The following is a 27,360-nucleotide window of genomic DNA, read 5'->3' as shown; positions in this document are numbered from 1 at the left end:
CCTTCCAATTTTATTTACATTTTTTTTTCATTCAGATTGTGAATCCATTAAGAGCTCTAATCCTTAAAAAAAACTACCCTTCCCACCTATGCCTCTGTGTCTCTCCTCAGGATGTCCAGCTAAAGGTGAAGGTGTATATCTTGGGAACGGACATGTCTAACTTCAAATACGATGATTTCATAGTGGTGCTGGATGTCATCAGCAGGTAGGCGTCAGCATCAGCTCAGACGCCTTTATGATTCTACTAATTGGCCTTGTCTTGCTCTCACTGCCCCCTCCTCCCTTTGTCACAGTAATCAGGTTGACCTGCTGGACAGAGTCCCTGTCACAGCACTCAGTGTTTTAGGCACATCCACTCAAATTAGTGGACAGAAGCTACACCAGACACCAAAAGAAAATTTTAATGATGACATGTACTATTACATCTGTTATTACTGGTTCAAGTTCCACTGATTTATAAACAGGTGATTAAAAAAAATACGTTTTTTAATTCTGCTTTAGAAAAAAGACATCCATTCATCCAGTTGGCCCAACCATCTATGTCATCCAGTTCTATATCTAATGCCTAACCTTGACACGACTGTCATGCACTAAAACCATAGTTTTATTTTACATTTCTTCACTAAAAATTGTGTTAAAAAGGAGATTATAACCAAATAGGTTTTAGTCTCTATAAGCAGTATGTTTTTAGATTTAATGGGATTTCAGTGTGTTATTGTATAATCCTTATTTTCAACCCATGAATATATAATATATATAAATGTTCATGTTAAGGAGTTTGTTTTAGAAAATATTAAAGTTTGTCATTCCTAATAGACACACATTTTATACTAATTGGGAATAGAGAAAACTTGGGGAAAAAAGTTTAAAACATATTGGAGGAAAAATCTCAGAAAAAAATAAAAGCACAAGAAATGTAATAAAACTAATTACGTAGCGATTACATTCATGAGTCCAATATGTGATTAACAAATAGAAGTGCATGCATGCTTGATAAAAGTGTGAACAAGTGTGAGGAAAAAGATAAAGACGACAAATTAATACGTTTTTAGAAGGTTAGAGCTATTTTTTTGTTTATTAGTCACTCTGCTTACATTTTATTATTATTCAGATTTTCTGACTCATGGCTTCTGTGTTAGTTATAAAAAAAGTGATATTAAATTGCAGCTTTCTGCCAACACTTTGCTGTCTGTCAAACACACACCACAGAAATACTCCACAGCCTTCACAGCCTTTTCGCTATATTTGATTTTTGAATATGGGCCATTAGGGTGTGACAGTGAATCAATATGAGTGGACATCGCAATACTTTCTTTTTAACATTTATTTTGCGACGATGAGCGAGATGAGCACTAGAGCCATGGCTGGAAAATGGACAAGATTACATCAGCGAATAAAGGAAAAAAAATCTGTTACATCCGCTGCTGCCATGTTGTTTTCCGGAGTTATCACATAAACAAACACACTCGCATGCAATATTAGTGTTATTACTTATTTAATGGAAATATTGCAATTATGTAAACCACTGGATATAGAATGTGTGAGAGTTTTTTTTATTTTTTTCCTGCAACTGAAGCACTGAGGGGCAACAACACTGTGAACACAGTAAAACCTGATCTAGATGTGTTTTTTGTGTATTTAAAATGTTGACTGTAATTTTTGCATGCAATAATTGCTTGATACTTTTTAAAAGTGTCACGATCTTTATTTGAGGAAAAGCCTATCTGGGGACGGGGGTTGCCGGATATTTGGGTTTGGTTTTAAGCCCGTGTACACTGCATCTGCTGCCTATGGATGACATTTAATCATACTGTCCCTGTAAAAAATAAACATTTCACAGCATATAATAAACAACAGGGAGCAATAGGTTGCAAGGAATTACCTTTACTGCAATGCATAATATGCTATATGGTGTTATACATAGATTTTTAAATAAATGATGCATTACATAAGATGATTTACAATTTAGTACCATATAATAAGCCTGGTTGGACTGAGAAGGTTTTAGAGAAAGTTGCTGAACCTAATAAGACAAGAAAAGTAAAATGGAATTGCATAACTAGCAGCCCTTAATCACATTATTCAGGATTTTGTCCATATTCTAGACAGACTTTATATTTTTGAAGGAACCCCTCTTTTCACCTGCCCTCATTACTCTCTGTCTTCCAGGTTGATGCAGGTTGGTGAAGAGTTCTGTGGCAGTAAGTCAGAGGTCCTGCAGGAGTCTATCAAACGCCAGAGTGTGAACTACTTCAAAAACTATCACAGGTAACAGGAATTATTTGCTCTTTTTGATCAAGTGAAAACAGCAACTATAAAAACATCTCAATGCAGAATAAAACTAAATCATTTTAGACTGGACATTCAATAAGAAAAGAGACTTCTATGCAAAATGATGGCCAGTAGCTCATTGTAATGCACTCCATCACTCGCATAATCCTCTTTGGAATAGACGCATAATTATATGGAAACTCTTAGTGAGGGAAAAAAACTTTTTCACATCACGATTACATTAGAGCCTGCAAATCTCATGAATATCTCCTCACTGTTGGATGGTCTCCTGTCATTGAAGAGGACACACCTTCATCTGCATTGAGGTTATATGTGAGGGATCATTGATGAAGTGTCCAACCATCCGGTGACACAAGTCAGAAACAATATACACACCTTAGAGATGGAGGTGAAACTGAAAAACTGCAGGATGTGAAGAAACAGGAGCACATTAAGCCACTGATGTCGATGTGGTTTAGAGACCATTAAAAAATACACCAGGGTGATAAGTTTTCCAATCCATAATTAAATATATGTACTAAACTTATCTTAAGTCAACAAATGTGTTCCTCTTATTTTTCTCCTTGTCTTCTGTGCTGCATCACATCCTATATTGCAAACACCTTTAAGACATAAAAGATGTCCTGCTGTGCTTCAAATGAACACTGCGATGACATGTAACACAGTGTGAACGGATATTAATCTGGCAGGTGAACACCAGGGTGGCTGTCTTGAGCTGTTAACACATCAAAACTGGTTCCAAATCAGATACTTCCTGCTGTGCATCACTAGCCATTCTCTGGTTTTCTTCATGTTCACACTTTTTATTTTGAATCCTCTGAAAATAGTGGCTTTGTTCTTGAAAAATAATCATTGGTATTTAGCAGATATTGCTTTAATATTCTTTATGTCAGTTTGTTTGTTTTTTATCTTTCTGCTCATTTCTTCTGTCTTTATTTAGGGCACGATTGGAAGAGCTCAGGATGTTTCTAGAAAATGAAACGTGGGAACTGTGTCCAGTCAAGTCCAACTTTAACATTTCCCAGCTCCACGTGAGTAAAAGATAAATAAAAAACAAAAGAAGTAATGAAAGGTTGCTCACAGTCATGTGTTCACATATAGCATAAACCCCTGCTGGAAATGTTATTTAAATCTCTGTGTTTGGCAATTGTGTTGAGTTTGTGCGTGCCTCATTTTAGACGCCAGATGAACATAAAGGGACCGATGATGGCCAGCAGTTAAAAGTTGATTCTCCCACCTTCATTTGTTTCAAATGAACCTGGTGTCCTTCATATTTAATAACCAACCACAGGAGTAAATGTGTTGTCTATGCATTTGGTTTTATTGAGCTAGCGCATACGTGATTAATGCCATTTCCCCAACTCTCAGATCACCCAGAATGTTCCTGTAGAGTCTTAGAATGGTCCTCTGAGGGGAAATGATTATGCATTAGACTCCCCATTATGTGCGATGTTGCATTAGAGATCCCAGTTTTATTTAAGCAGGCCCAAGTCTTACTTTGTAAGCATGTGATGGTTTATGGTCGGGGGCTGTGGTGCAGAGGCACCACAGTGGATTTTTTGCTGAATGTAAAGCAGGACAGGAAACACTCACATCATCCCAAGGCAATGACCTAATCATACATTGTCAAGGTGATGCAGCTGCTATGCACATTGCAACACACCGCTACTTTGGCTGGATCTGTTTTTTCCATTTAAGCAGCTTTTTTTTTCTCTATAAACTGTTGTATGTATGAGCCCATTGCACAGAGAGACCAATATACAGTCTGTTGGTCTCCCTATTAAATTCAGGTCTCTGCTGTACAAAGTTGAACACACTTCCAAACTGTACATGGGCTGGTTAACTAAAGTAGAGTGGACATCTTTTGGCTACTGTTAAAATTGTGAATAAATATTAATGATAGTTTATAAGAAAATTGTTTGCATTTGGCAATAATAATTTGGTAATAATATTTCGGTGCAAGCAGCAGATTGTGAGGTTTCTAGTACAATTCTGTATTGAATTGGAACCGAAAACCCAACTTCCGGTTTCATAACTGTTACCCAGTTCACTTGAAATTATCTATAAAATTTGGATTTTTCATTGCATTACTCTTAACTACATATGAGAAAATGTATCCATGTATCCGTGTCCATATTGTAGTGTCACCTTTAAAGAAGTTTTTTTATTTCTTTTTCAACAAGGATTTAACTGATTGTCCAGGTGCTAAACCCTCAGTTTTGTAGGTTACTCATGATTTACATGTGTTTGTGATTGCAGTGTTGTAGACACTTTGGTAATAAGACAATTTTTTTTTACTGTTTTTCAAGGTTGCACTTTTGAAATTGTCTAGAGCTGTTTTAAACTAAATGTCTTTTTATATACACTCGTGTATACAAAATGACAAAATACAATTCAATTTCCTCTTAAGGGAGTTATAAATAATAAATAAATAATTAGCTGCTTCAGTTACCTAACTTTAGTTGAATATTTTTATTTTTCTTCTTAGTTTTAGTACAGTGAGACATGTTTTTTCAGAGAACCCTTCTAAAAATTAGAATTTTTGGTTGTGGATGGCATTTTTAAGACTTTTTAAATATATGCAGAAGAGTTTTGTTTTTTCTTCTTTTATTATTTTCTCTCCATAATGTTCTAAAAATATGTTCCTGTTTTTCAAAAGATAAACAGGATAATGAGATTGTGTCTTTTGCATTGAGCTAAGATCAGATTTGGTTTTGTGGTCTCTTCCTCTCTAATGCAGGAGTTCAAGTTCATGGGCCAGTGCCGCTCTCCCTCCGTTTCCCCAAGCAGACAGGCTGCGTCCTCGGTTCCCCCGGCCCTGGAGGAACTGTCCCTTTTCCAGCAATATCATCAGGATGGGAATCCCTTTGAGATGCACATTGAAAACAAGGAAGAGGAGACAGAGGATGTGCTCGCTTCTAATGGGGTATGCTTCCAGCTCTGGGGGAGTTTTCACAAGGTTGCAAGTCTGACCTTTAAATTTAAGTACATTTGAACAAGAGTGTAAAACTAAATAATTTACATTATGCATTCTATTTTCTCATCACCAATATAAATTCAACGTTTTAGTAATTATTGTATTGCTGTATTGATGCCTATTCTTTAGAGCATCTATATTTTATGTCTTAATTATCCAGTGTAGTTGGTTAGTCCTAAAGTTTAATGAAATTTAGATAAATTTGGACCTTGATTTATAAAAGTTTGTTGCTTTAGGTTTTTTGTGATACACAATTATCTGATATGGAAATAATTTTTATTCAACAAAAATAAATGTTGGTCTGAATTGGTAAACCATTCATCGACGATTGTAAGTCGACTATTTGTTTGCGCCCCTTATATGCTGTCAAGATCTTTAAGAACAAAAGTAAAGATTATGAAATCCATCAGTTTGAAGAATAATTCCCAGATCTTCAGGTTCCCAGTGAACCTGTAAGATATCATCTTCGAATGCAAATAATGTAAAGTTAACTTTCCCAGGAGTGCCTCTCAAACAATGAGCTCAAGAGCATGCCGTTCTCCCTGCTGCCCTCTGGGAAGAGGCTTCGCAGCATCCACTGCAGGGCCAGCAGGTTCTGCAACAGCTTTTTCCCAGCTGTCATAAGACTGTTGACCTATAAACTAGACTCTACATCCCGCTTGCAACATTATTTTGAACCACCAACGTGGCTAAAAACTTTAATAATCCTTTTAAATAGGAAACAATTCAATGTTCCACTGCATTTTGCACCATATTTATTTTGCGTTGCACTGAACCTTTCCATATTAATGCCCTTTTGCACCATTACTGGTTTTCCTTTCTTCTACACTGTTTACATTCTGATCACTGTGGGACTTTGTAATGGTAATGTTCATTTTACTGTTGTAAGCTGCTTATTTCACTGTTTGAAGCTGTAAGCAGTGCAATTTTGGGTTGTAAACACTGTGTATACAAAATGAAAATGAATTTTCTCTAAGTCTTCAAAGAACTGGTCAAGGAGGTTTAAGAACAAACTTCCTTGACCAGAATCAAGCAGGGTAAAAAGATGTCAGTAGAACAACAATTGGAACTCAGCTGCAGCTCCAGTTAAACTGCTTGATGTTCCCTGAAGATAGATACTTCATAATATTTTAGATACTTCATAATATTTAGTCCATTTTGTAGGTAAGTAGAGAATTCCTGTCCTTTAGATATCTTCTACGAAAACATTTAAACTGTTTTGAATCCTCATCATCCTAAGTCTGGACTAAATATGCTTTGATGTGACCTTAAACATTTAATCTATACTTTAAAATATATTCAATATAGCTGAACTTCATCACATGCTCATAGCCAGTTATCAGAAACGCTCAGTAGGACTTGTTTTTGTCAGAGTTGAGAGAACCAGAAAGCACAATAGTATGAAGCATGAAGTCCGCCTTTTTTAAGAAGGTGCTGGCTTTTCTGATTCTGCACCTAAATCAAGTAGCCTTCCATTCTGTATCTTTATAACATATGTAATTCACTAAGATTCGAAAACAAAAGGTTTAATAAAAAAAAAAAAATGTGTGCATTTAAAATCTTTATCCAAGTCATGTCTGAATAGTACCCATTCTGCGTAAACCCAGGGAGGTGACTACTCTGTACTCTTACTTGACATTTTCTCAGTGCATGTATCTGATTTTTACCCTCTTTGATCTCTATCCCCTTATTTTCTTCAGTACGAATCGGATGAACTGGAGAAGAGCGTCTATCAGGACTACGACAGTGACAGCGATGTCCCAGATGAGCTCAAGCAAGACTTTGTTGACGAGCAGACAGGCGATGTTCCCCTGAAGAGGTAAGATCCAAGCGGCCTTATTATAACACATCAAACTGACGAGTACTGCAGATCAAACTGACACACAGGTCAGGTCTTTTTATGTGTGTTTACAGCGGAGCGAACTAAAAAAAGCTAATATTGATCCATCTAAATCGTTCTCAGAAGGTGTTTCTAAAAGTGTGAAATTATTGCCCCTTTCTATTTCTTTAGCAACAGTCAGTTTAGTTCACTTTTAAATAACCCTACTTTACATGTACAGCCAAAAAGCTTTCAAAAGCTTATTTTTCTTTTTTTTCCCCATCTTGTAGGTGACAGCTCTGTTTCATTAAAGCATGAGTCAGCCTTTAATGTGGGTGAATGTTTTGGCCTTTTTCTTGCTAATATTGGCCCCTATTCAAGTTCAAAGGTATTATTGATCGATTAAAAGTCTAGAGATGTTTTTGCATTTTATTTCTGTTTTCAGAATGGGATGAATTTGAATTAACCTCTAACCTGTCTAAATAATACAAGCTTCGGCCTTCTTTGCACCAGGCAATACACACTCTGCTATCTGGTCATGACTAGATATGTCTCAAAAATATGACAACAGAACTCCTGATTCCTGCATCGTATGTAATAGTTGTTGGATACCATGCAAGAGAAAACTTTCTCCTTAGATAATGTATAAATAAAAGTATGCAAATACGTTCAAGCTGATTACAAGAACAGAAGGTAGTAATCTTTTTTGCTGTTAAAGAGGGCATTTTTCTCTGTTCTCAATGAGTATGCTTTAATCCAAAGGAAATGGCAGAGACAACACACAGGACTATCTGTCAGGGCAAAATGTGCCCACACCTCCAAATTGTGCAGATAAACAAGTTGTTGTAAGATTGAGCCAGTTAAAGAATTCTTCTGAGTTGGAGTCGGAAGACAAAAATATATATTTTTTTAAGCTATAAAAGGAAAAAGTTAAAAGTCCAAGCTGCAACTATAAAGTTTAGAAACCAAACCCTATGATAACAGTACTTAGGAAATAGTGATCAGATCATATATGTAAAACACCACAGAGTGTTAGTATTTTGTAGAGTAATGCGCTGCCCATGGTATGTGTATAGAAAATTGTGAATTTTACAGAAGTAAATAATAAATCAATAAAAATGTTATTCCCCACAAGCGGGCTGCAGATGATGGAGAATCCAAAAACTGGAATATTCTGCAACCTGATGAGGAAATAACTGCAGTTGGATGCAGTTGCATTATGATTGAAGAGCCGAACTATCAGTCGAGAAAAACCTATGCTATGTAATAATAAATGCACTGTACACTCACAATCGACTTCCCAATTAAAATTGAAATTTTCCAATCCAGGGACATTGCATGGGTTAAGCCAGGCATACTTAGCGATTTTTTTTCAATCCTTGCAAGCAGCTACAGCTCACACTGTACGACAAAACTGCAGGGTTTCACAGTGTGAGTTCAAAGCTAACTATGTATGTTCTGTGCAGCAAAAACCTCTGATGCGATCTACCTCCTCACACTGTACATCTAAATACCACGTTGGACTCAGCTCCACAGTCAGATGGCGCTACTTGGACTCGTCTATCCGGAAGCCAAATAAGTAGAAGAGGAATATGAAGCTCACTTAAGAGAAACTCGCTGCCTTGGCAATTTGTGCAATTTTGTGCTGAAAGCCCTAAAAAGAAAAGGCGACGACGTATTTGGACAAAGAAATGGCTGAGCAAACGTTTCTACTACGGTCTGTCAATTTTACAGAAAGAACTCCATTTCACTTATTGCATCCCCGCCATGCTTCTGTGTTTTCATCTTAGAGGACGAAGAAGAAACGTCCTTGTTGGCGCATGCCCACTGAGCTTTTTGCCCACGACGGTCGACTGAAAATCAAACATGTTTGAATTTCTCTCAACCTCATGATTCCTGATCGGGAGGTGGTCGTGAGAGGCTGATTGCCCCTCCTTATCCCCTGTACACTATACGACGGACGATCAGAGTGAAAGTCAGACCGGTTGGAAAATTCTCGCACAACTCAAGAGTCTGCCCAAAAAACGGCAAAAAATCGTAGTGTGGGCCCAGCTTTAGGAGATCCTAACCAACCTAATCCAACCTAAACAACAGTCAACATAAAGCGGCCACAGCCAGATATTTTTGTATTTTTATGGATCTCATTGTTAAATGTCCTTCGAATAACTTCTCATTTTTATCACAAAAAATGTAAACAAATTTTAAATGCATTGTCTAAATTTTTTTCATTTCCCATGTTTAATTTTCAGATTTTGGAGCTAATATTGATATGATATACTGTATAATATACTGTATAATATTGTACAACTCATATATTTCAGATGTTTATTTTGTTTAATTTTGATGATTACAAATGACAACAAATGAAAATCTCAAATTCATCATATCAGAAAATTAGAATATTGTGAAAATGTTCAAAATTGATGGCCCCTGGTGCCACACTCTAATCAGCTAATTAACTCAAACCACCTGCAAAAGCCTTTAAATGGTCTTTCAGTCTACTTCTATAGGCTACACAATCATGGGGAAGACTGCTGACTTGACAGTTGTCCAAAAGACGACCATCGACACCTTGCACAAGGAGGGCAAGACACAAAAGGTCATCGCTAAAGAGGCTGGCTGTTCACAGAGCTCAGTGTCCAAGCACATTAATAGAGAGGCGAAGGGAAGGAAAAGATGTGGTCGAAAAAAGTGTACAAGCAAGAGAGATAACCGCACCCTGGAGAGGATTGTGAAACAAAACCCCTTCAAAAATGTGGGGGAGATTCACAAAGAGTGGACTGCAGCTGGAGTGAGTGCTTCAAGAACCACCACACACAGACGTATGAAAGACATGGGTTTCTGCTGTCGCATTCCTTGTGTCAAGCCACTCTTGAACCACAGACAGCGTCAGAAGCGTCTTGCCTGGGCTAAAGAGAAACAGGACTGGACTGCTGGTGAGTGGTCCAAAGTCATGTTCTCTGATGAAAGTAAATTTTGCATTTCCTTTGAAAATCAAGGTCCCAGAGTCTGGAGGAAAAGAAGAGAGGCACTTCATCCACGTTGCTTGAAGTCCAGTGTAAAGTTTCCACAGTCAGTGATGGTTTGGGGTGCCATGTCATCTGCTGGTGTTGGTCCATTGTGTTTTCTGAGGTCCAGGGTCAACGCAGCCACATACCAGGAAGTTTTAGAGCACTTCATGCTTCCTGCAGCTGACCAACTTTTTGGAGATGCAGATTTCATTTTCCAACAGGACTTGGCACCTGCACACAGTGCCAAAGCTACCAGTACCTGGTTGAAGGACCATGGTATCCCTGTTCTTAATTGGCCAGCAAACTCTCCTGACCTTAACCCCATAGAAAATCTATGGGGTATTGTGAAGAAGAAGATGCAATACACCAGACCCAACAATTCAGAAGAGCTAAAAGCCACTATTAGAGCAACCTGGGCTATCATAACACCTGAGCAGTGCCACAGACTGATCGACTCCATGCCACGCCGCATTGCTGCAGTAATACAGGCCAAAGGAGGCCCAACTAAATACTGAGTGCTGTACATGCTCATACTTTTCATGTTCATACTTTTCAGTTGGCCAACATTTCTATAAATCCTTTGTTTTTATTGGTCTTCAGTAATATTCTAATTTTCTGATATGATGAATTTGAGATTTTCATTTGTTGTCATTTGTAATCATCAAAATTAAACAAAATAAACATCTGAAATATATGAGTTTGTATGTAATGTATGAATATAATATACAAGTTTCACTTTTTAAATGGAATTACTGAAATCAATCTACTTTTTCATGATATTCTAATTTTATGACCAGCACCTGTATATTAGATTTGTTCAGTTTTCATTGTCTTTTGTTTTTATTGCAACATGATGTTAGCACCTACACCATATTCGGTGCTTTTGTTAAGATGGTACACGTACCTCAGTTTCCATTCCTATTTTTACATTTGGAGGTACGGTTATGAACATGTAATTTCTTTATTAATGAAGTGATGCTTACTAAGGGTTAATTATTTAATGGGTTGCACGATCACATTGAGGTATTGGACATTTCCTGTAATGACAGCTGCCAAGGTAATGACTCCTCACTAATTTGGCTCATTGAGCTTAGTGTCAGGGATGTAGTGCTCCAGAATCATCAGTTCAAAGCCTTTCCCATCAGCAGCCTCCAGCTCTGTCTCCTGCAATGTGTAATGGGTTCTGATAGATCAATTATAGGACTGTGACCCACACCAGCCAATCGTTTCCAAAGATTAGTGACATATTACTGTGTAACAATTACTTTCTCATGGTTTCCCCCCTTTTTTCTCTCTTACCCACTCCTGCATGCATCAGCGTGTCCCGTGAGACCATAAGAAGCAAGAAAAAGTCAGATTACAACCTCTGCAAGGCCAGCGCGCCAATTCTCACCAACACCACCCTCAACGTCATCCGGCTTGTCGGTAGGTGCTGCATGCTCGCACAAGAACCCTTCTTAAGAGTAACCTTGCTGCTCACACTCAAATGCAAGTTCCCTCCCACCTGCTGAGATTTCAATGTATTCATCAATGAAGCAGATCATTACAGATAACGGTCACCTTTCACCCTGAGCTCTGACCTTTATAATGTGCTGCTCTCATGAGTCTTTTAGGACACCCGGGTCATCTCATTGACAAAATGTGATCTTGGTGGACGTGGACCTTGTAAAGAGATTTTTTTAGGGTTTATTATTACAGATTATATCTATTTAAGTAACAGAGTTTAGTTTTACCCAGTAAATCTAGATTAACTAATTTTTCTTGTGCATTGAGCCAATAATCTGTTTGCCATTTTGTTTCACCAGATTAGTAATGCAGACTTTTTAGCAGATTAGAAAAACTTGAAGTCATTTCCAATATACTCTCTGCAGGTGTATGATGGATATCAGGTTGAACACAGAGCTCTCAGTATGGAATTCAAGACAAGTCCTGTAATAAATGAGTTTCAGGAATAGTTCTGTCTCAGAGGCAAAGTGAGCTAGATTGAATATATTTCTTCTCCTCTCTTCCCTTCATCAGTTTTTACTCAGTAGGTAATCTGATTACTCCCCCATACCTCTGTATTTATAGCCTTTATTACCTTTCTGCTAAATTAAGTCCTTGCAATTTGTGTGGAAATGCAGGATACTGCTGTTTTAAGTTCTTCCATAAAGGACATGGCTTCCCCATGATTAACTTGCTGCATTTTAACCATTTTAACGTCCAAAAACATTTATTTCAAGTTCTGTCACTTGTAACCAAATGCTGGCTTTGGAAATGTTTAGGCCACACAATCAGGGATACAGTTGGTGCTACACAATGCATTCAGATTACCAAAGTGTGGGAAATAACTCTTCTTTCTTTCTCTTCTCTGAATTCAGGAAAATACATGCAGATGATGAATATTCTAAAGCCGATTGCCTTCGATGTCATCCACTGTGTATCACAGCTCTTTGACTACTACCTTTATGCTGTATACACCTTCTTTGGACGTAACGACATGGTAAGGTCATATTGATCCTATTACTCATTAAGTTTAAGTTTTTCCATTTCTTAAGGATTCCCAATGACCGCGCACCGCCGGTATTTGGCGATCTGAGCGGCTCCGAAAGCAAAATAATATTTTAAAGCAGGATCATAATCTTGATGAACTGTACTTAAAAATAATTAAAACTACTTTTTACCAGCTTATCATAGCAAATATAGCAAAGCCGCTCTCCGCCAATGGACACAGGAGCAGCAGCAGCATCAGACGCATCTAGACGCTGATGTGGACAAGCCTCAAATATGAAGCAGCAGGCACTTTTTTGCTGCTGAAATCGCGTGCGGTGTGAACATAGCATTATGCTACATTTAGACTGCAAGCAGCAGAGTCAGCAGAAGCAGCCAGTTTACATGCAAGTTGATGAACTGACTCCACAGATGAAGTTTTAAGATGGAGTTTCTCACTTAAAAACATATTAAAACTACTTTTTACCACCTGATCACAGCAAATATAGCTGCCATTGTTACAGGCAAAGAAAGGATAGGGTAGCTCCTCCCAAAGCGCATCAGCCCCATTTATTCGACCGTGCAGCTAGAGCAGCAAAGATGCTTCAGCCGTGCGTCAGAACTTCACTTGTAGAAGCATCAAAAATAAAGCAGCATGTGCGTTTTTGCTGCTTGCGGTCTGAACGTAGCATTACAGTCAGAGTAAAAGAGCTGAGAGAAGCGTGCACACATAAGAGAGGACAAAACAGAGCAGAGCTCTAATTTGTCCCCACTGACAGGAAACCATTCAGTGGTATTATGGGATGTGTGAATCGATAGACATAGTTTTGACTCAGATGGTCCTTGCTGCAATAAATGTTTGGTTCAATCTAGGAAGCAGTTTGTAAACGTTCATTGTGCACAGGTAATACAAAATAGCCCATGGGAGCCTGTGTTTGTGAACTAAGGATAAGAAGTCCAAAACAAACCAACCTTCTATTTGCAAACAAAACTACAAAGGTCAAGACTTAAGCAGGGGGGGAAGCTGCATGAAAAATCGTACTAGGATGATAAAAAAAAGAGGTACTGTTTCACCTAAAGCATCAGCAAGGGTTCATCCAAAGTTAGATGTCTTAGAATGGATCAAGGACCTTTAGTCAATTAAATCAGGCAAAGACAGAGAAACTGTGAAAGGCAAGAACCGATGGAAGGAGAAATTTAATAGAGAGATAACTAGCTGGTTAAATGGGCATGTCATCTGTTCAGCTTGGAGCGACAATGTAAAAGAAAAAAGATAAGATATGTGATATATGATCATTTAGGATTAACCTACACTTAAAATAGGGAAAGAAAAAAATCTGATTGTATAAAGGCTGCTGTTGCATGCTTACTTGGCTTTTTTTTTAGGTTTTTATAGATTGATATTGAAAATGTATGGTATTGACTGAAAATAAGAAACGTATTGTGATATAAGTATTGCCATAATGTTAAGCTCTAAATCCTACTAGCTTTAGGATTCATTGTGAATCCCTCATGAATAAAAAGAAGAACAGGAAAAAAAATGCCTTTTTTGTGATGTATGAATAGTCTTAATAAAGAGTGCAAGATAGATGGACTGAGAGGGACGGAGAGACAAAAAGATAAATATATTAAGAATGTATTTCAATTTCCGCGTACATCCCCAAGGTTTTCTCTTTCTGTTTTAATGTTGTGCTTTTGTCTTTTTTCTCAGATATTCTCTCTAATTGCCTATATTACCTCTAGAGATGAGCTCCTTCCTGTTTATTAGATAACCTCCACTAAAGCCCTGATTAACAAACTGCTCCTATATTTCCTAATTAATGCCTGCATTAATAACCATTCCGGTTGAGCAGTTAAACACTAGTGAGTCCAGCTTCTCATTGATATTGAAAGGCATGACAGCTTTACTGTGCCTCGTGAAAAAATAGGGAAAAAAAGCAGAACTTTTGAATTTACTGCCCTCCGGAACATTGTAATGATAACAATGAAATGACTTCTGTCCCATCCAAATTGGAAAGATATAGATGAAGCACGCGCCCCGGGGGGCCTCAGATTGTTGGCATGTTGATGTGTGCGTGTAAAAAAACAGCTAAGAGAATAATAGGAAATGTTTTAAGATTGACTTGTCATTGTCTTCCTTTTTTCATGCGTCCAACCACTCTGGCTCCACCTAACACATGTACATCTGCATTTACTCATTCTCATACAATGAGACAGTACATCATATTGGGTTCACAAAAAATAAAGAAGATTTTAGCAGCATTAATGAAACAAAATAAGCACATACACATTTTATATTTTGTAAATTACAAACTGCTTTTTAACTTGATAGGTAAAAAAAAATGGGTGCAGCTTTCTCAGTCCTAGTTGAATAGTAATTTTATTATGTTTTTATGGTTCACTAATTATAGGGTTATCAAAATGCCTAGAAACATTGTACATCTTGCAATGAGAACAAAGTTTCATAAAATCTAACTTTTAATGTGCTTAAGAGGATCGGCCTCCAGATGCTTCGAAACATCAGGGTGAGCTGGCAGATTTGATAAAGACTCCTGGATAGGTGTCAACATTTTTTCAGGAAAATAGAAGGAAAGTCCAGTTGCCTCCAATTTAAACTGGTTTTGTGCTTACAAGCAGATGCTAACCTAGTGTCCTTGGCAGCCTAAAGAAAGAAAAAAAAAGTGAAAATGTAAGAGTGGGTTCAAGCAGCGAAGAAGCTAAAAAGAACAGAATGGAGATCTATTCCTGTAACCTTACATTTGCAAAAGAAAAACCTGGTTGGAGCCCTATCTCAATGGGTTGGAATCCTCTAGATGCTTTTGGTTAAATAAGGTTTTATTAATTAGTCAGCTTTGGCAGTACAAAAATGGCAACTTAAAAGAAATTTTGCTAACTTACAAGTAAGAGTCTTATAGATAGTAAATGATTTTTGCACGTACCTTCTAAAAATATTCACACTTTCTTCACCAGATATGACCACTGTTAACAAGTTAATAGCATTTCCTCTGACAGACTTCATGTAACAAAATTAAATGTTATTGCACCCCAAAGTGTTACCAGATCGTTTTGTGGCATTCACCATTAGCAAAGCTTAAAATCGCATCCTTTTCACATTACTTTGACGAGTAACATTTTAATTCAGTGTCTTGAAAAGGGTCATATTGTGAACCTGTCTATTTTCATTAATAGGCATCCCTGAAAGAAACACAGTAAAATGTTAATGTCCCTATGAATCTTTAAAGAGCTCCTGGAAATGTCCCCTGCACATATGCTGCTGCCACGACCCACACTTTGCTCTCTTTTACACCTCTGGAATCAAGATTGAGCTGCTTGACTTCTTCCTCTCAGACACTAATGGTCAGGCATTCTTATGTAAAAGAATAAATATGCCCATTATCTGTTTAAACAGTCGCACTTTGACGCTGTGACACATACACTAAAGATGCATGATGTGTTCCACTTGCTGATTCTCCATCACTGCGAACAGTAATGAGTTAGTCAGCCGTGGGGGCTGAGAAAGGCAGATTTGCAAACACATTTTTGGAAAAAGTGATTAATGTTTAAAACGTTCTGGAAAGTTGCACCCCATGGGGATAACTTTAAAACGTCTGCTCTGGAATAAGACGGCAGAGGGTTATAAAAGAGAGGAAAAAAATAAGAAAATAAGAAATACGGGAAGAGAAATAGGGGATGCCAACAGTTTCCTACCAAAACACTGAAGCAGGAACCTCAGCATAAAAAGAAGGAGTAGATCAGGAAATTGTTAAATACTACAAGAGAAATTGTTTATCTGAAAAATGAGCAATAATGCATAAAGATTTTTTCATTTGTCTTAAATCTTGGCTCACAGATTGATGCTTGTAGTGAAAGTTATCTACTATGCACATCTTTAAAAAAAGTCCGGAGTCTAAAATGTACTGTAAAACATTGGCGTCTTTGATATTCTTTCAAGACCTTAGTGACAGTTAAACAACCAATCAGCCCATTTTATAGACTGCTCTGCATGGACATGCATATTCTCCATACTTCATATTTATCTTCTAAGGATGTTTAATATCTTCTACGAGTGCTTATAATTATTCTATCAAGAGTTTTTCCTCTTTAACTTTCCTTAAGACCCTTAAAGGTGTTATATATTTTATAATGGTGTCTTCTAGGGGTTGTTTTTCCCAACAACAATAAAGATTCTTTTTTTTTTCCTGAGGACCATTTGAGTGTCACTGGTTCACTGCAATTGCACGATGAATTTTACTTGTTGATATTGTACAAAATAATTTTCTTAAACCAGAAGTATAACTTGATAACTCTGTGAATTTTAGATTAATTGTTTTCCTGATCTTGAACTGCTTTCTTGTTTTTAAAAGAAAGTGATTACTTCTAGCTATTCTTTCTGTCTTTTCTTCTGTGTGGTGGCAAACCTTAAGCCTTTTACTACCACCTAAAGGGCAGTGGTGACAAAGCTAGTCCCTATTCTATTAAAATGTAAATGACCCAAACATCAGCTTCTTCTGTAAATAGCATTTTAAAATTGGGATTATGCTTGAAATTAATTGGCAAGAATTTCCCCAATTACTTTTTTGTGGATGTGGTTGAGTTGGTATAAATCAAGCCATGAGGAAGAAACTGTAGTCCAGACAGCAAGGGAAAGCTTCCATTAATCAGCCATTACTCACATCTGCCTCAGATTATTGTTCCAACACAAAATAACTACAGATACTTCAAGCATGCTTTAAATTGGTGGCTTTTAGGCATGGGCTAGTATGTAATTCTGACAGTATGATGACCTTAAGCAAAAATATCACTGTGAAAGGTGCTTTAAAAATAAACTTTTGCTCACTTTCTTTGTCATAGTTAATATGTTAAAGAAATTGTGTATAGCAGAGGTCTTCAACGGGGGGTCCACGACCCCTAGGGGGTCCGCAAAGGTACTGCATGGGGGTCGCAAAAGTTTTGGCTGATTAGACTTTTTTTTTATATTCCCCCCTGCAATTTTTTCCACTAATTGAAATTTCTTTAAATCCACATTAACATGAATTCAACACACTGTGGAAAACAGATCAATGGAGGCAGAAGATGTCTTTCAGTCATCAATGCACACATTCAGAGACATACAGGAGCTCTTTCAAGCTGGGCACCGTTTCATTCACAACACCTGTCCCATCACCAGGAATCAGAATCAGAAATACTTTAATAATCCCAGGAAGAAATTACTTTCGTTACATTACTCCATCTGTAATAGAGTGACTATAGGACTAGTTTGATATAACACAATTTCATACAGTATATATAATTAAGGGGTCCCCGCTCCATCTCACCATCAGTTTGGCGGTCCTTGGCCTGGAAAACGTTGAAGACCTCTGGTGTATAGATTAGATGCCATGCCAAAATGTCTCTCCTTTGCAGGCTTCACTCCTTTTTCAGTGCAGTTAAATATTTAGGATTCAAATCAAATTATTCACAAAGAAGCAACAGAAATGACAAGTTTCAATAAGTGTTTAAGAAGGGTGGCTACAGCTACGCAGAGAGGGATACAGTACTTTCACTTAAATATAATGAAATACACATGTAGAAAAGCAAAGTTGTGTCCAGCACAATCACCAAGCTGTCTGCCTCGGTATCATAAAGGTATTTGTTTCTCTAATATCTAATGCTTAAGGTAGCTTGCTCAATTCAAGACAACCTTTACATTTAGCAAATAACGCATGTTGAAGCTCCATGATATTAACTGTAATACCTCTTCTTGCTGCCACTGTCTGAATGCAGTTAGGCTAGCCTTCTGCTTCCAAGCTGCTGCCATCTATATTCTTTCATTTTTTGAAGTATTACTGTATTACTGACTTTAGTGAGTTAGTGCAGCGTTTTACCTGTTGTGCCCGGTCTGTCAAGGCCAAAGACTATCATACAACCTGAACATATAGACCTATAGCGGCAGCTATGGTGATGCGTGGCGGAACAGGTCGTGACTTGTGATGCTGCAGCTGCCGCCCACAACCTGAGCACTCTCATGATATTCATAACAAAAGAGAATAAATAAATTAAGAATGGTTAGAAAATGTTTGCAACTATTAGCAACAGACTTTAGCCGACCCTGTATGTTTGATGATGTGGTGTTAAATGTGTCATTACTGTTTAGACTATCAGATATGTATATGATTGGTTAAAGTGACTCAAATTTTATTTTTATACATATATTTTTCGGCGAAAGATCAGAATTAGGCATTTCGGACTACCCTCAAAAAGGATATGATTCACATAAAGGCAAGAGATTGGATGTATAATTGGATTCAATTATACATACTAGATACAACATATGTTTAGTATATTCTGTTCAAACCTAATTATTGAGCAACATTTAGTCAAACTTTCACAACAGTCTTGATTTGGTAAGCAATTGTATGGACTTATCGATCATTAGTGTTTTCCAATTAGTTTTAGCTGTGTTTTGTTGCTCCTAAATTAAAAGGCTGTTTAAATGTGAGACGGTAACATTGTGCAATTTATTTCTCTCATTACCTCCATTAATCTCTTTATTATTTTTTTCTTTCTTTCAAGTCTTGTTGCAATTTTTCCACTGTGTTGTTTTTAAAGTTTGTGTGCTTTTGCCTCTCATTTTTCCTTTCTGCTGCCTGTTCGACCATCTATAGCCCATCCCAAGCCCATCTCTGCCCACCTATAGTGGCAGAGAGGCAGTGCCAGCCAGGGTGGTGGGCCCTGCCTGCTTGGTAAGCATTGCATCTTGACATGTGATGGCTAACACATGGGCCGCAGTAGCTTGTTAACCAGAAATATTAGCCAACATGTGTTGCTTGGTTTATTTAGGCTTCTTTGGATTTGTTTGGTTTGCTTTTTCCCGATCCAAGCACTTCTGAACAGCAGTTGAGCAGAATTATGCTGTTGAGTTTGCAGTGCTTTTGCCCTCTCTCTGCCATCTTTTATTTTCTAGCCTGTCAGCTCTTCGATTGTTTGGTTTTGATGTCTGTTCTTCTCAGTTGCTCCTCCATCTTTAGGGATTAGAGTCAGCTTGAGGCTGACTGCAGCAATCCTCTTGTCTATGTTGACATGAGAGAGCAACTACTGTGGTGTATAGTAATATGTCAGTGTGCCGTGCCGACACTCATTGTTTGTGTTTATTGTGTGTGCCTTCCACAGTATGAGTCATCGGGTTTGGGCCTTATCAGCAGTCGACTGAGAACCACTCTGAACCGGATCCAGGAGAGTCTCATTGACATGGTAGGACAGCACCTGTCTGCTCCGTCTCACTTTTTCCTTTGCTCATTGTCTTCTTCCCTCATTTGCTTTTAATAGTGCTTGTTAACTCATCTCCTCTCTGACACATACATGGTCTCTCCATCTATGTTCCCTATACCAACACTCCTCTTTCCTCTTTATGTATCTACCTTTAGATCTTTTCCATCCACTTTGTCCATTCTGGCCATTTCTGTATGCCGATTACTATTAAGCCAGTGTCGCCAGAAAATGCATTACAGGTCGTCATTATCTGGCCAGTCCTCACCCCATCTCTTTTACTCATGGGCATGCTGCCTCTCTTTTTTTTAAGAGGGGGGATTGTGTTATTCCATTAGGGCTCTCTGTATCTGGTTGTTCCTGTAGTGTGCTTCATTGTGAAACTTAGTTTTATTAGCCTTCAAAATGTGTAACTTCCCATTTCTTCTGGGTCTTTTTCATTTAGCTTTCTTGATCTGTTGAAACCTTAAAGATACTTTCCAAATTTTAATATGTTAGTTAAAAAATGTGTTTAATAGATTGGTCCAAATGTGTTAATATCATAAGTAGCTGCATATCTGTTACACCAAAAAGCACAAATCAGTCTAAACATTAACGACTGATTACATATTTATTATTTGTGATTCTCTGTCAGACTTCCTCACATAGCTGCTGATCCTACTTATAAATAATGAGTAGATAATATTTTAATTTAGAACATATAACTCGGCTGTGCTTCAGTGGCACAGTGGTTAGCACGCATGTCACTTTTATGGAGCCCTTAGTCCTCGTAATGGCCAACCCGGGTTCGACTCAGACCCGTGGTCCTTTGGCACATGTCTCTTCCTCTCTCGTACCCCCTTTCCTGTCACTCCACTGTAAAAAAAAAAAAAAAAAAAAAACAACAAAACAAGCTGCTAGTGCCGTAAAACAAAAAATACATACAAATTATTCTGGGGGGTCAGAGAGTACAGTTTTCTGCCACAGCTGCTAAAAGTCAGAGGACGACTCATGATTCAATTCACATCTCCACAACAATGTATTTACACAAAAATCTCATTTTAATGCATTTAATTTTGGTTTCTTACTAATGAAGATTTAAAATTGAGACATTTTAATTAAGTAAATAAATGAATAAATAAAGTCCTATGCTGATGCTGTGTTTGTGTTTAGTAGGAATAGAAGTTCTCTTTCTGGGTGTTGCTCTGATAGAAATCTTTAGGAATGATTCCCTAGAAAACATATGTCAAAGTCAAGTCCCACAGGCCAGATGTGGTCTGCAAACTGTTTATCCATGGCCCCCTGCATAATATTTAATTACCATTAGCACGGCTGCTGTGACTTCGTGGGCTACCTTTGCATTGTGGGGAATGTAGTGATGGTGCAGTTGTGTCGCACGCACAAACACTACGTTCCCAGGGGAAAACATGTCTGCGTTTTTCTTTTATTTTGATTTTTTTGTTCTGCTTTGCATGTTTGGATTGTTTTGGTTTTTGCTTTCCCGCCCTTTAACAACACAAGCTGGGCGGAAGGGGGCAAAGTAGGTTGTCTAAGAATGCAGAGTGCACAAACTGCGCACCGCAACTGCTGCGCACAGGTCTCAGCAGAGGCTGATTGAAGCGAAAATAAAAGGAGCCTGGATGGAGGGAGGGGAGCTGATCCTACAGGTGATGGAAACGGACATGCTGCTGAGCGAGGTGGGATCCGTACAATACTCTGATCGAGACCGAGTGCTACTTACAGGCGCAGACCTCTGCCCTGACTGTGCTGTCTGTTCCACTCCCGGTATTCTGTACCTGGCATGCGGATCCAACCTGCCCCTCGCTTGGCAATGTGTCAGTCTCTACCACCTGCAGGATCAGCTCCCCTTTCTTTCCGTCCAGCCTCGTTTAATTTTGGTTTCAATTAGCCTCTGCAGACACCTGCAGTCTGTAGTCTTTTTGATTCTTCAGCCCTTTTTGGTATTGCTCTGATTTTTGTTTAATAAATTGCTTTTTTAAAGAACCTCTGGCTGAATTCTGGGTCCGCTGCCGTGATTCATCACTAAATTTTTACATTTCTTTGTACAAGACGTGATTTTTCTTTGAAGGCAGTATTGTTTTGTCTGTGTGCCATAGATTTTTGTATTTTATTTTATTTATTTAGATTTTTCAGTTGAATGAACTCAGGATAAGAAACATGAGAGAGAATACAACTCATTTGACTATTTGTTTTCTTATTTTACTATTTGAATGCAATCGGTAGGATCATAGAGCAGCACAGTAATGCATTTTTGGTTTATAATGCATGCTTTTCATTTATGTATTCATCGTTTATCAATATAATAAAAGTTTTTTTAATAATATTGATATTAATATTTTGTTTAAAAAAAAAACAATGTGTTATGTCTTGGTTCAATAGGCTATGTTTAATATGTTCTAATTAACATTTATCCACTCCGGCCCTCGGCTTGTTGCGAATTAGTTTTTTTGGCTCTCGGTGTATTTGACATCCCTGCCCTAGCACATGAAGTTACTTTTGATTGTGTTGGCCTCCGCCTGTGGTCAGGTGTCACTTAACCATTTAGGAGTTGCAGGACATTTGGGCTCTCTTAAGTACCTATGGCCATTTTCGCCATTTTTTTGCACTCATTGAACCTGGTGCTGGAATTCTATTTAGGCTCATAAAGGACACTATCAGGATGTCGCTGGTTTACACTACCCTATTTTATCATTGTCAAAGGATTTATAATAATTTTTTGTAGACACATATAACATCACTACGCCCTTTAAATGTAATATTCATTAATATTATTAAAAACTTTTATAGAGTAAGGCCTTTAATAGCAAGAGGAAACAACATAGAGGTAAAAAGGAATATTTTTTTAAAGTTTTATGTATCAATCTTCAAAATTCCCTAAGTGCAACACATTAGATGTATTATATAGTTATGATAACTTTCCAATCACAGGTTATGAAAACACAACATTTAAGATTAGAATATTGTATGTGGGCTTAATAAAGCAACAGATTATAAATACTCTGAAAGTCTGAGTTCTTATACAGTAAGGGCAAATTTTGATCTAACAACAAACCTAATTGTAATGCATTATTTAACTGGAGATACCTGCACATACAAAAAGGGTTTCTAAAGAAAAACTTAAAAAGAAAAACAAATCAGAGTGCCATAGCCTTGCTTATCTTCCAGTAAAGGTTAGTCAGGTTTTCTTTTTATCCTGCTAGCTGCTACACACCATAATTGACCTCTGAGGGGTAAGCCTTTCTGACGTTTTAAAGATCATTTCTTTTTGCTGCATAATGTTAATAGTCATGCTTCTGGACTCACTTGGCTTTAGTTCTTCTATGTATCTTTTATGTTGGGCTTCTCCTGTTTGGTTTTTGCTATGGTTGCTCCATGGGATTTGTCACAGAAAAGGGAGACAGTACAGCAGACAACGATCCAGGGTTCGATTCAAATCCAATTAAACATAACCCATTTAGGTTCAAATTCAGTTCAAATCTCATTAACATTAAACCAGTTGATTCCAACCATACAGTCAGATTAATATCCAGGTAAACAATTTTAAATCCTGGCATTATTACAATACTCAAAAGCCTAAACCCATTGATCACTAAATGTCAGTTGGTAAAAACATAAACCTGAGGAAATCCAGCTTATTGCTTAAAGTCAAAGATTTATTTTTTGGAATCTATTACATGAAGAAGAATATGGCATCAGTTGAAAGGAACCACTTCCTTTAAAAAGGTGAAGGCTGTGGCAGAATTAGGCCCACTTTGAGAAACAGTCTCCCATCAGTGGTAGGGGTTACAGAGATCTGAAAGGGGAGATACAGTAAGTCTCTTTGTCAAACACTTATGAACAAAAACTGAACAGCAAAGAAGCATCTCCTGCTTCAGCTTTGATGCTTCTCTACATTGAAGGTCTGATGCTTCAATTCTAGTTAAGTGCTTGGTGAAGGGTCAGAGGAGGAGCTACCCTCTTCTCTTTGCTTCTGTCTTGTAAAATGGTGAATGAAATTGAAAGAGTGTCTTGGCTTCATCTACTAAATAAAGCTAGAGAACACCATCATTTGGTGCCTTGGTATTTTTCTTTATGATAAATGGGTTTAGATATAGGTTTTAATCCTTTTTTGCTCCCTTTTTATCAGAATTTTGGTTTTTTACACAGATGAGTTATGTTCTTTTGTGTTTTACTGAAATAAATAAACTAAACCAAATGCTTCAGAGGTGTTTATTTTGTGAAATGGTTCACCACCTAGGGTCAAGAGTCCCTTCCAGAGCTATTTTCTTCCCAGCCGAGCCAAGTCTCACAACCTGTCACCCTGCATTGGTGCTAGCATATCCTACCAGGACATCAACACATAGCAGAACTCAGATTTTCCAACTCAAGTGTCTTTGCTTTGGAAGTGCATAAAGCACCTCAGATGCGTAGCGCACATTGGATGCTTAAATGCTAATGACACGCTGCTCGAAATGCACTGCAGGACCTCTTGAACCGCCTTGATGCGCTTTTACTCTAGACTTTGCATGTAAACCGGCTGCTCCAGCTGCTCAAAGCATGTTCAGTGTTAACACAGCATTAATAGAATTTCTGTAGGGACAAATGAGCCAGGAATGATTGAATTGAACCCACCTGTGACATCTTTGATCCTCCAAGGGTGGCCAATGTTGACACTAAAACAACTGTTTTTTTAAGCTCCTGCATGGTATGTACTAGAGGCAGATGGCGTGTATGTAACAACTTTACTGTAGGGATTAGATCACCTGTTATTTAATGACAATATTTCTACCATATTGTCTGCACTAAGGAGCGCACATCACTATATAGGCCACTGATATTTACTGAACTGTCCCCCACCAAACCTGTTAGGGGGGCTCTTCATATCACCCCTAGAGTAGGGACGAATCTGATGTTAGCTTGTTGGCGTGCAGCAGCATAAGCAGTAAAGTTAATTGCTGGTGGTCAACAGGCAGGCCACTTTAACATTGATTATTATAAATCAAAACTATCAGGCTCATATTTTTGCGCGTTCGATCCCTGTGATGTGGTTTATATTTACAGTAGAATGGTAGAATCTGGGTTAGCTCGGGAGTATTTCTCCACTTGATCCCACTCTGCACATTAGTTTCTGCAATAAGAACTTCCATTATGAAAGTTCACATCTGCTTGGCACTCAAAACAATCATAGGCTCTAAAGATTTTAGCTTCTTAGGTGGTCTATATACTAAAAGGTATAATGTTTTATTTGATTAAAATCAGTGCTTGCCAAGTTTTCAGCAGTGCTTCAGGACTGGTCATATTAAGGCAATACAGTGAAACCCTTTGGCTCATGTTTTAATGTTTTAACTGCCACTACGATAAACTCAGACATCTTCTATAAGCTGCTGCAGCTGCTGACATTCTTACAAAGAGAGCTGACACAGGCTTGCATTTGACTGGTTCTGCCCAGTTAGCAGATAGAGCTTATGACTTAGTAGAATTGATTGAATTGATTGAAGTTATTACAGATGTCGTAACGTAATATTTTTTAGGGTTGTTCACCTTTGCCTCTTGGTTCTTTGATTTGTCAAGTAGTCTGCCTTCAGCTTCCATATAGCATTAATGCCGACAGGCATAAGCATCTCTTGGGTTCTCTATACTCTTTGACTTTGTGTTGGGTGAGAAGCTGATAAATGATAGCTTTACAGAAAAATGGTGTTTCTTGCCGTTTTATTTTTGTTTTGGTTTTCTCCCTCCTCTTTGTTTGCTCCACTGTGGTGTCGTGCAGAGTCGATGTGCGGGAAGTCACACAATTTTCAGTAAGCAACTCACTGAGGAGCAGAGACTTCTAAGTGTGGCACAAAATCGTTATTTTCTTCTGCGACTTAGTGAAGTAGAACACAAGAAGCTTCATTTTTATTTAAAAAAAAAAAAAGATTAAGTAAAGAGGAAAACCTCAGTCCCGAAGATACTAAATAAATGTTTTTTCTTTTTTTTACACAAAGATATCGCAGTGAATTACAACATTAAACATTTAATTCTTTTAAGTATTTCAGATTAAACTAGAACATATATTCATTTATTACACACACACACACACACAGATGCACTGTATTCCTAGTAATGGGTCACACAGGAAATAAAGGAATGTTGTTTTTAACTTCTGTGTGTATTAGTTTGTTGAGGAGAAACTTTACTGGCCTACTTTACTGTTAAGTTATGAGCAAAACCCAAAACTTGTGGAAGAGAAAATGTTATTGAGTTTAAATGGTTAAGTGGGATCCTTTGGATTAAGAATAGAATGTCATCAAAGTTCATTTACATGTCAAGACAAAAATATACTTTGGCATTAAAGAATATCCTGCATGATATACATACAGTACGTTACTTTATTTGGGCTCTGGCTCATTTCCAGTGCAGTTTGCAATGGCGGTGGTCAGCTTGTGAGTCTCCTCAGCAGTTAAGAACATTCAGGCTCCTTTAAGCACAACTTTCAGCTTATCCTCCAGAAAGTGAGACTTTGATTCCAACTTTTAAAAAGGAATTTAAAAAGTACTTCCAGCTGAAAGAGAGCTTTCAGCCACTTGGCAACGGTGTGCTAATTTTCTCCTCATCTCGGGTAGGGATGGGGATCGAAACCCGGTTCCATCAAGGACCCGGTTCCACTTTTTTCAAAATCCGAAAATCAATAACGTTTGGGCTTAACGATACCACTATCGAGTCTGGTCGTTTTTTTTTTTTTCTCCCGGAGGTCCTGGAACATAATTGTGTGTCCCTCAAGTCGCGTCACAGCATTAAAATCGAATCAATCCAATCCCTGCAGCATATCCACCAATGTTTTGGAATGAAATTGTAAGCAAACAGATATTAAAAGTAAAACAAGTGAAGTCTGGCACTTAACTTTGCTCGCGACTCGAGAATGGCTGAACGGAAAAGACTCCTCCTCCTCCTGCCGCCACACCATTGTCGGGCCCGTCTTAATCATCCACTCAGAGTACCGCTGGTAAGCGCACACACAGACTTTGTAGCTTGTCCGGTCAGTTAAAAATAGTAATTGTGAAATCCGTGTTGTAATCGGCAGCATACAAGCTAGTTAGCTTGAAAAGTAAATAGTTTCAGACGTGCTGCGTGATGATGTGTTCAGATTGGCTCAGTAAAAAGACAATTACGTTATCATGATGCGTTCAAGTGTAACGTAAAGAAAACGTGAAATTTAGTTTTTTGCGAGAAACATGAGTAATACAGTTGTATATTGCTCTAACTATTTTAGAATATATAATTAAACTACTGATGCCAATATTTATTAAAAATTACATTTAATTTAAAATACAATTATTTATTTGTTAAATATTTTCCTAATCACTAAAAACATGATGAAAAGTGACAGTAGACAATACATTAACCAACAATTGTGAAAATATATTCTAGTTAGTTTTATGTCATTTCGAAGTGGCCTATTACATTAGCCATGTTTATTGAAGGCTAGAAACGTTTTTGTTATGCTCACTTGTTAAGCAATAAAAGTAATACCAGTTCTGTTAAAAAAATTTTTGTTGCATCGTCTTTCCACCAAATAACAGAAAAGTATC

The 27,360-nt window shown here is 37.7% G+C and overlaps 1 protein-coding gene across 2 annotated transcripts in view; it reads left to right on the top strand.

Annotated features, from left to right (window-relative positions):
- The window catches only part of vps50 (VPS50 EARP/GARPII complex subunit), a 166,270-nt gene that overhangs the window by 86,801 nt on the left and 52,109 nt on the right, over nt 1–27,360 (top strand). The window contains exons 15-23 of one of the 2 annotated variants that reach the window (XM_038288767.1): nt 111–205; nt 2,170–2,268; nt 3,233–3,323; nt 5,033–5,218; nt 6,970–7,088; nt 11,418–11,524; nt 12,460–12,581; nt 19,213–19,290; nt 19,718–19,798. In XM_038288767.1, the coding sequence (XP_038144695.1) occupies nt 111–205; nt 2,170–2,268; nt 3,233–3,323; nt 5,033–5,218; nt 6,970–7,088; nt 11,418–11,524; nt 12,460–12,581; nt 19,213–19,290; nt 19,718–19,798 (978 nt within the window). The remainder of the gene's footprint in view (nt 1–110; nt 206–2,169; nt 2,269–3,232; nt 3,324–5,032; nt 5,219–6,969; nt 7,089–11,417; nt 11,525–12,459; nt 12,582–19,212; nt 19,291–19,717; nt 19,799–27,360) is intronic. The other variant, XM_038288768.1, reaches the window with a different exon arrangement.

This window comes from Cyprinodon tularosa, unplaced genomic scaffold (genome assembly GCF_016077235.1).
Source record: "Cyprinodon tularosa strain WSP-4 unplaced genomic scaffold, ASM1607723v1 ctg26, whole genome shotgun sequence".
Lineage (NCBI taxonomy): Eukaryota > Metazoa > Chordata > Actinopteri > Cyprinodontiformes > Cyprinodontidae > Cyprinodon > Cyprinodon tularosa.
This window is presented reverse-complemented; position numbering and strand designations above follow the sequence as displayed.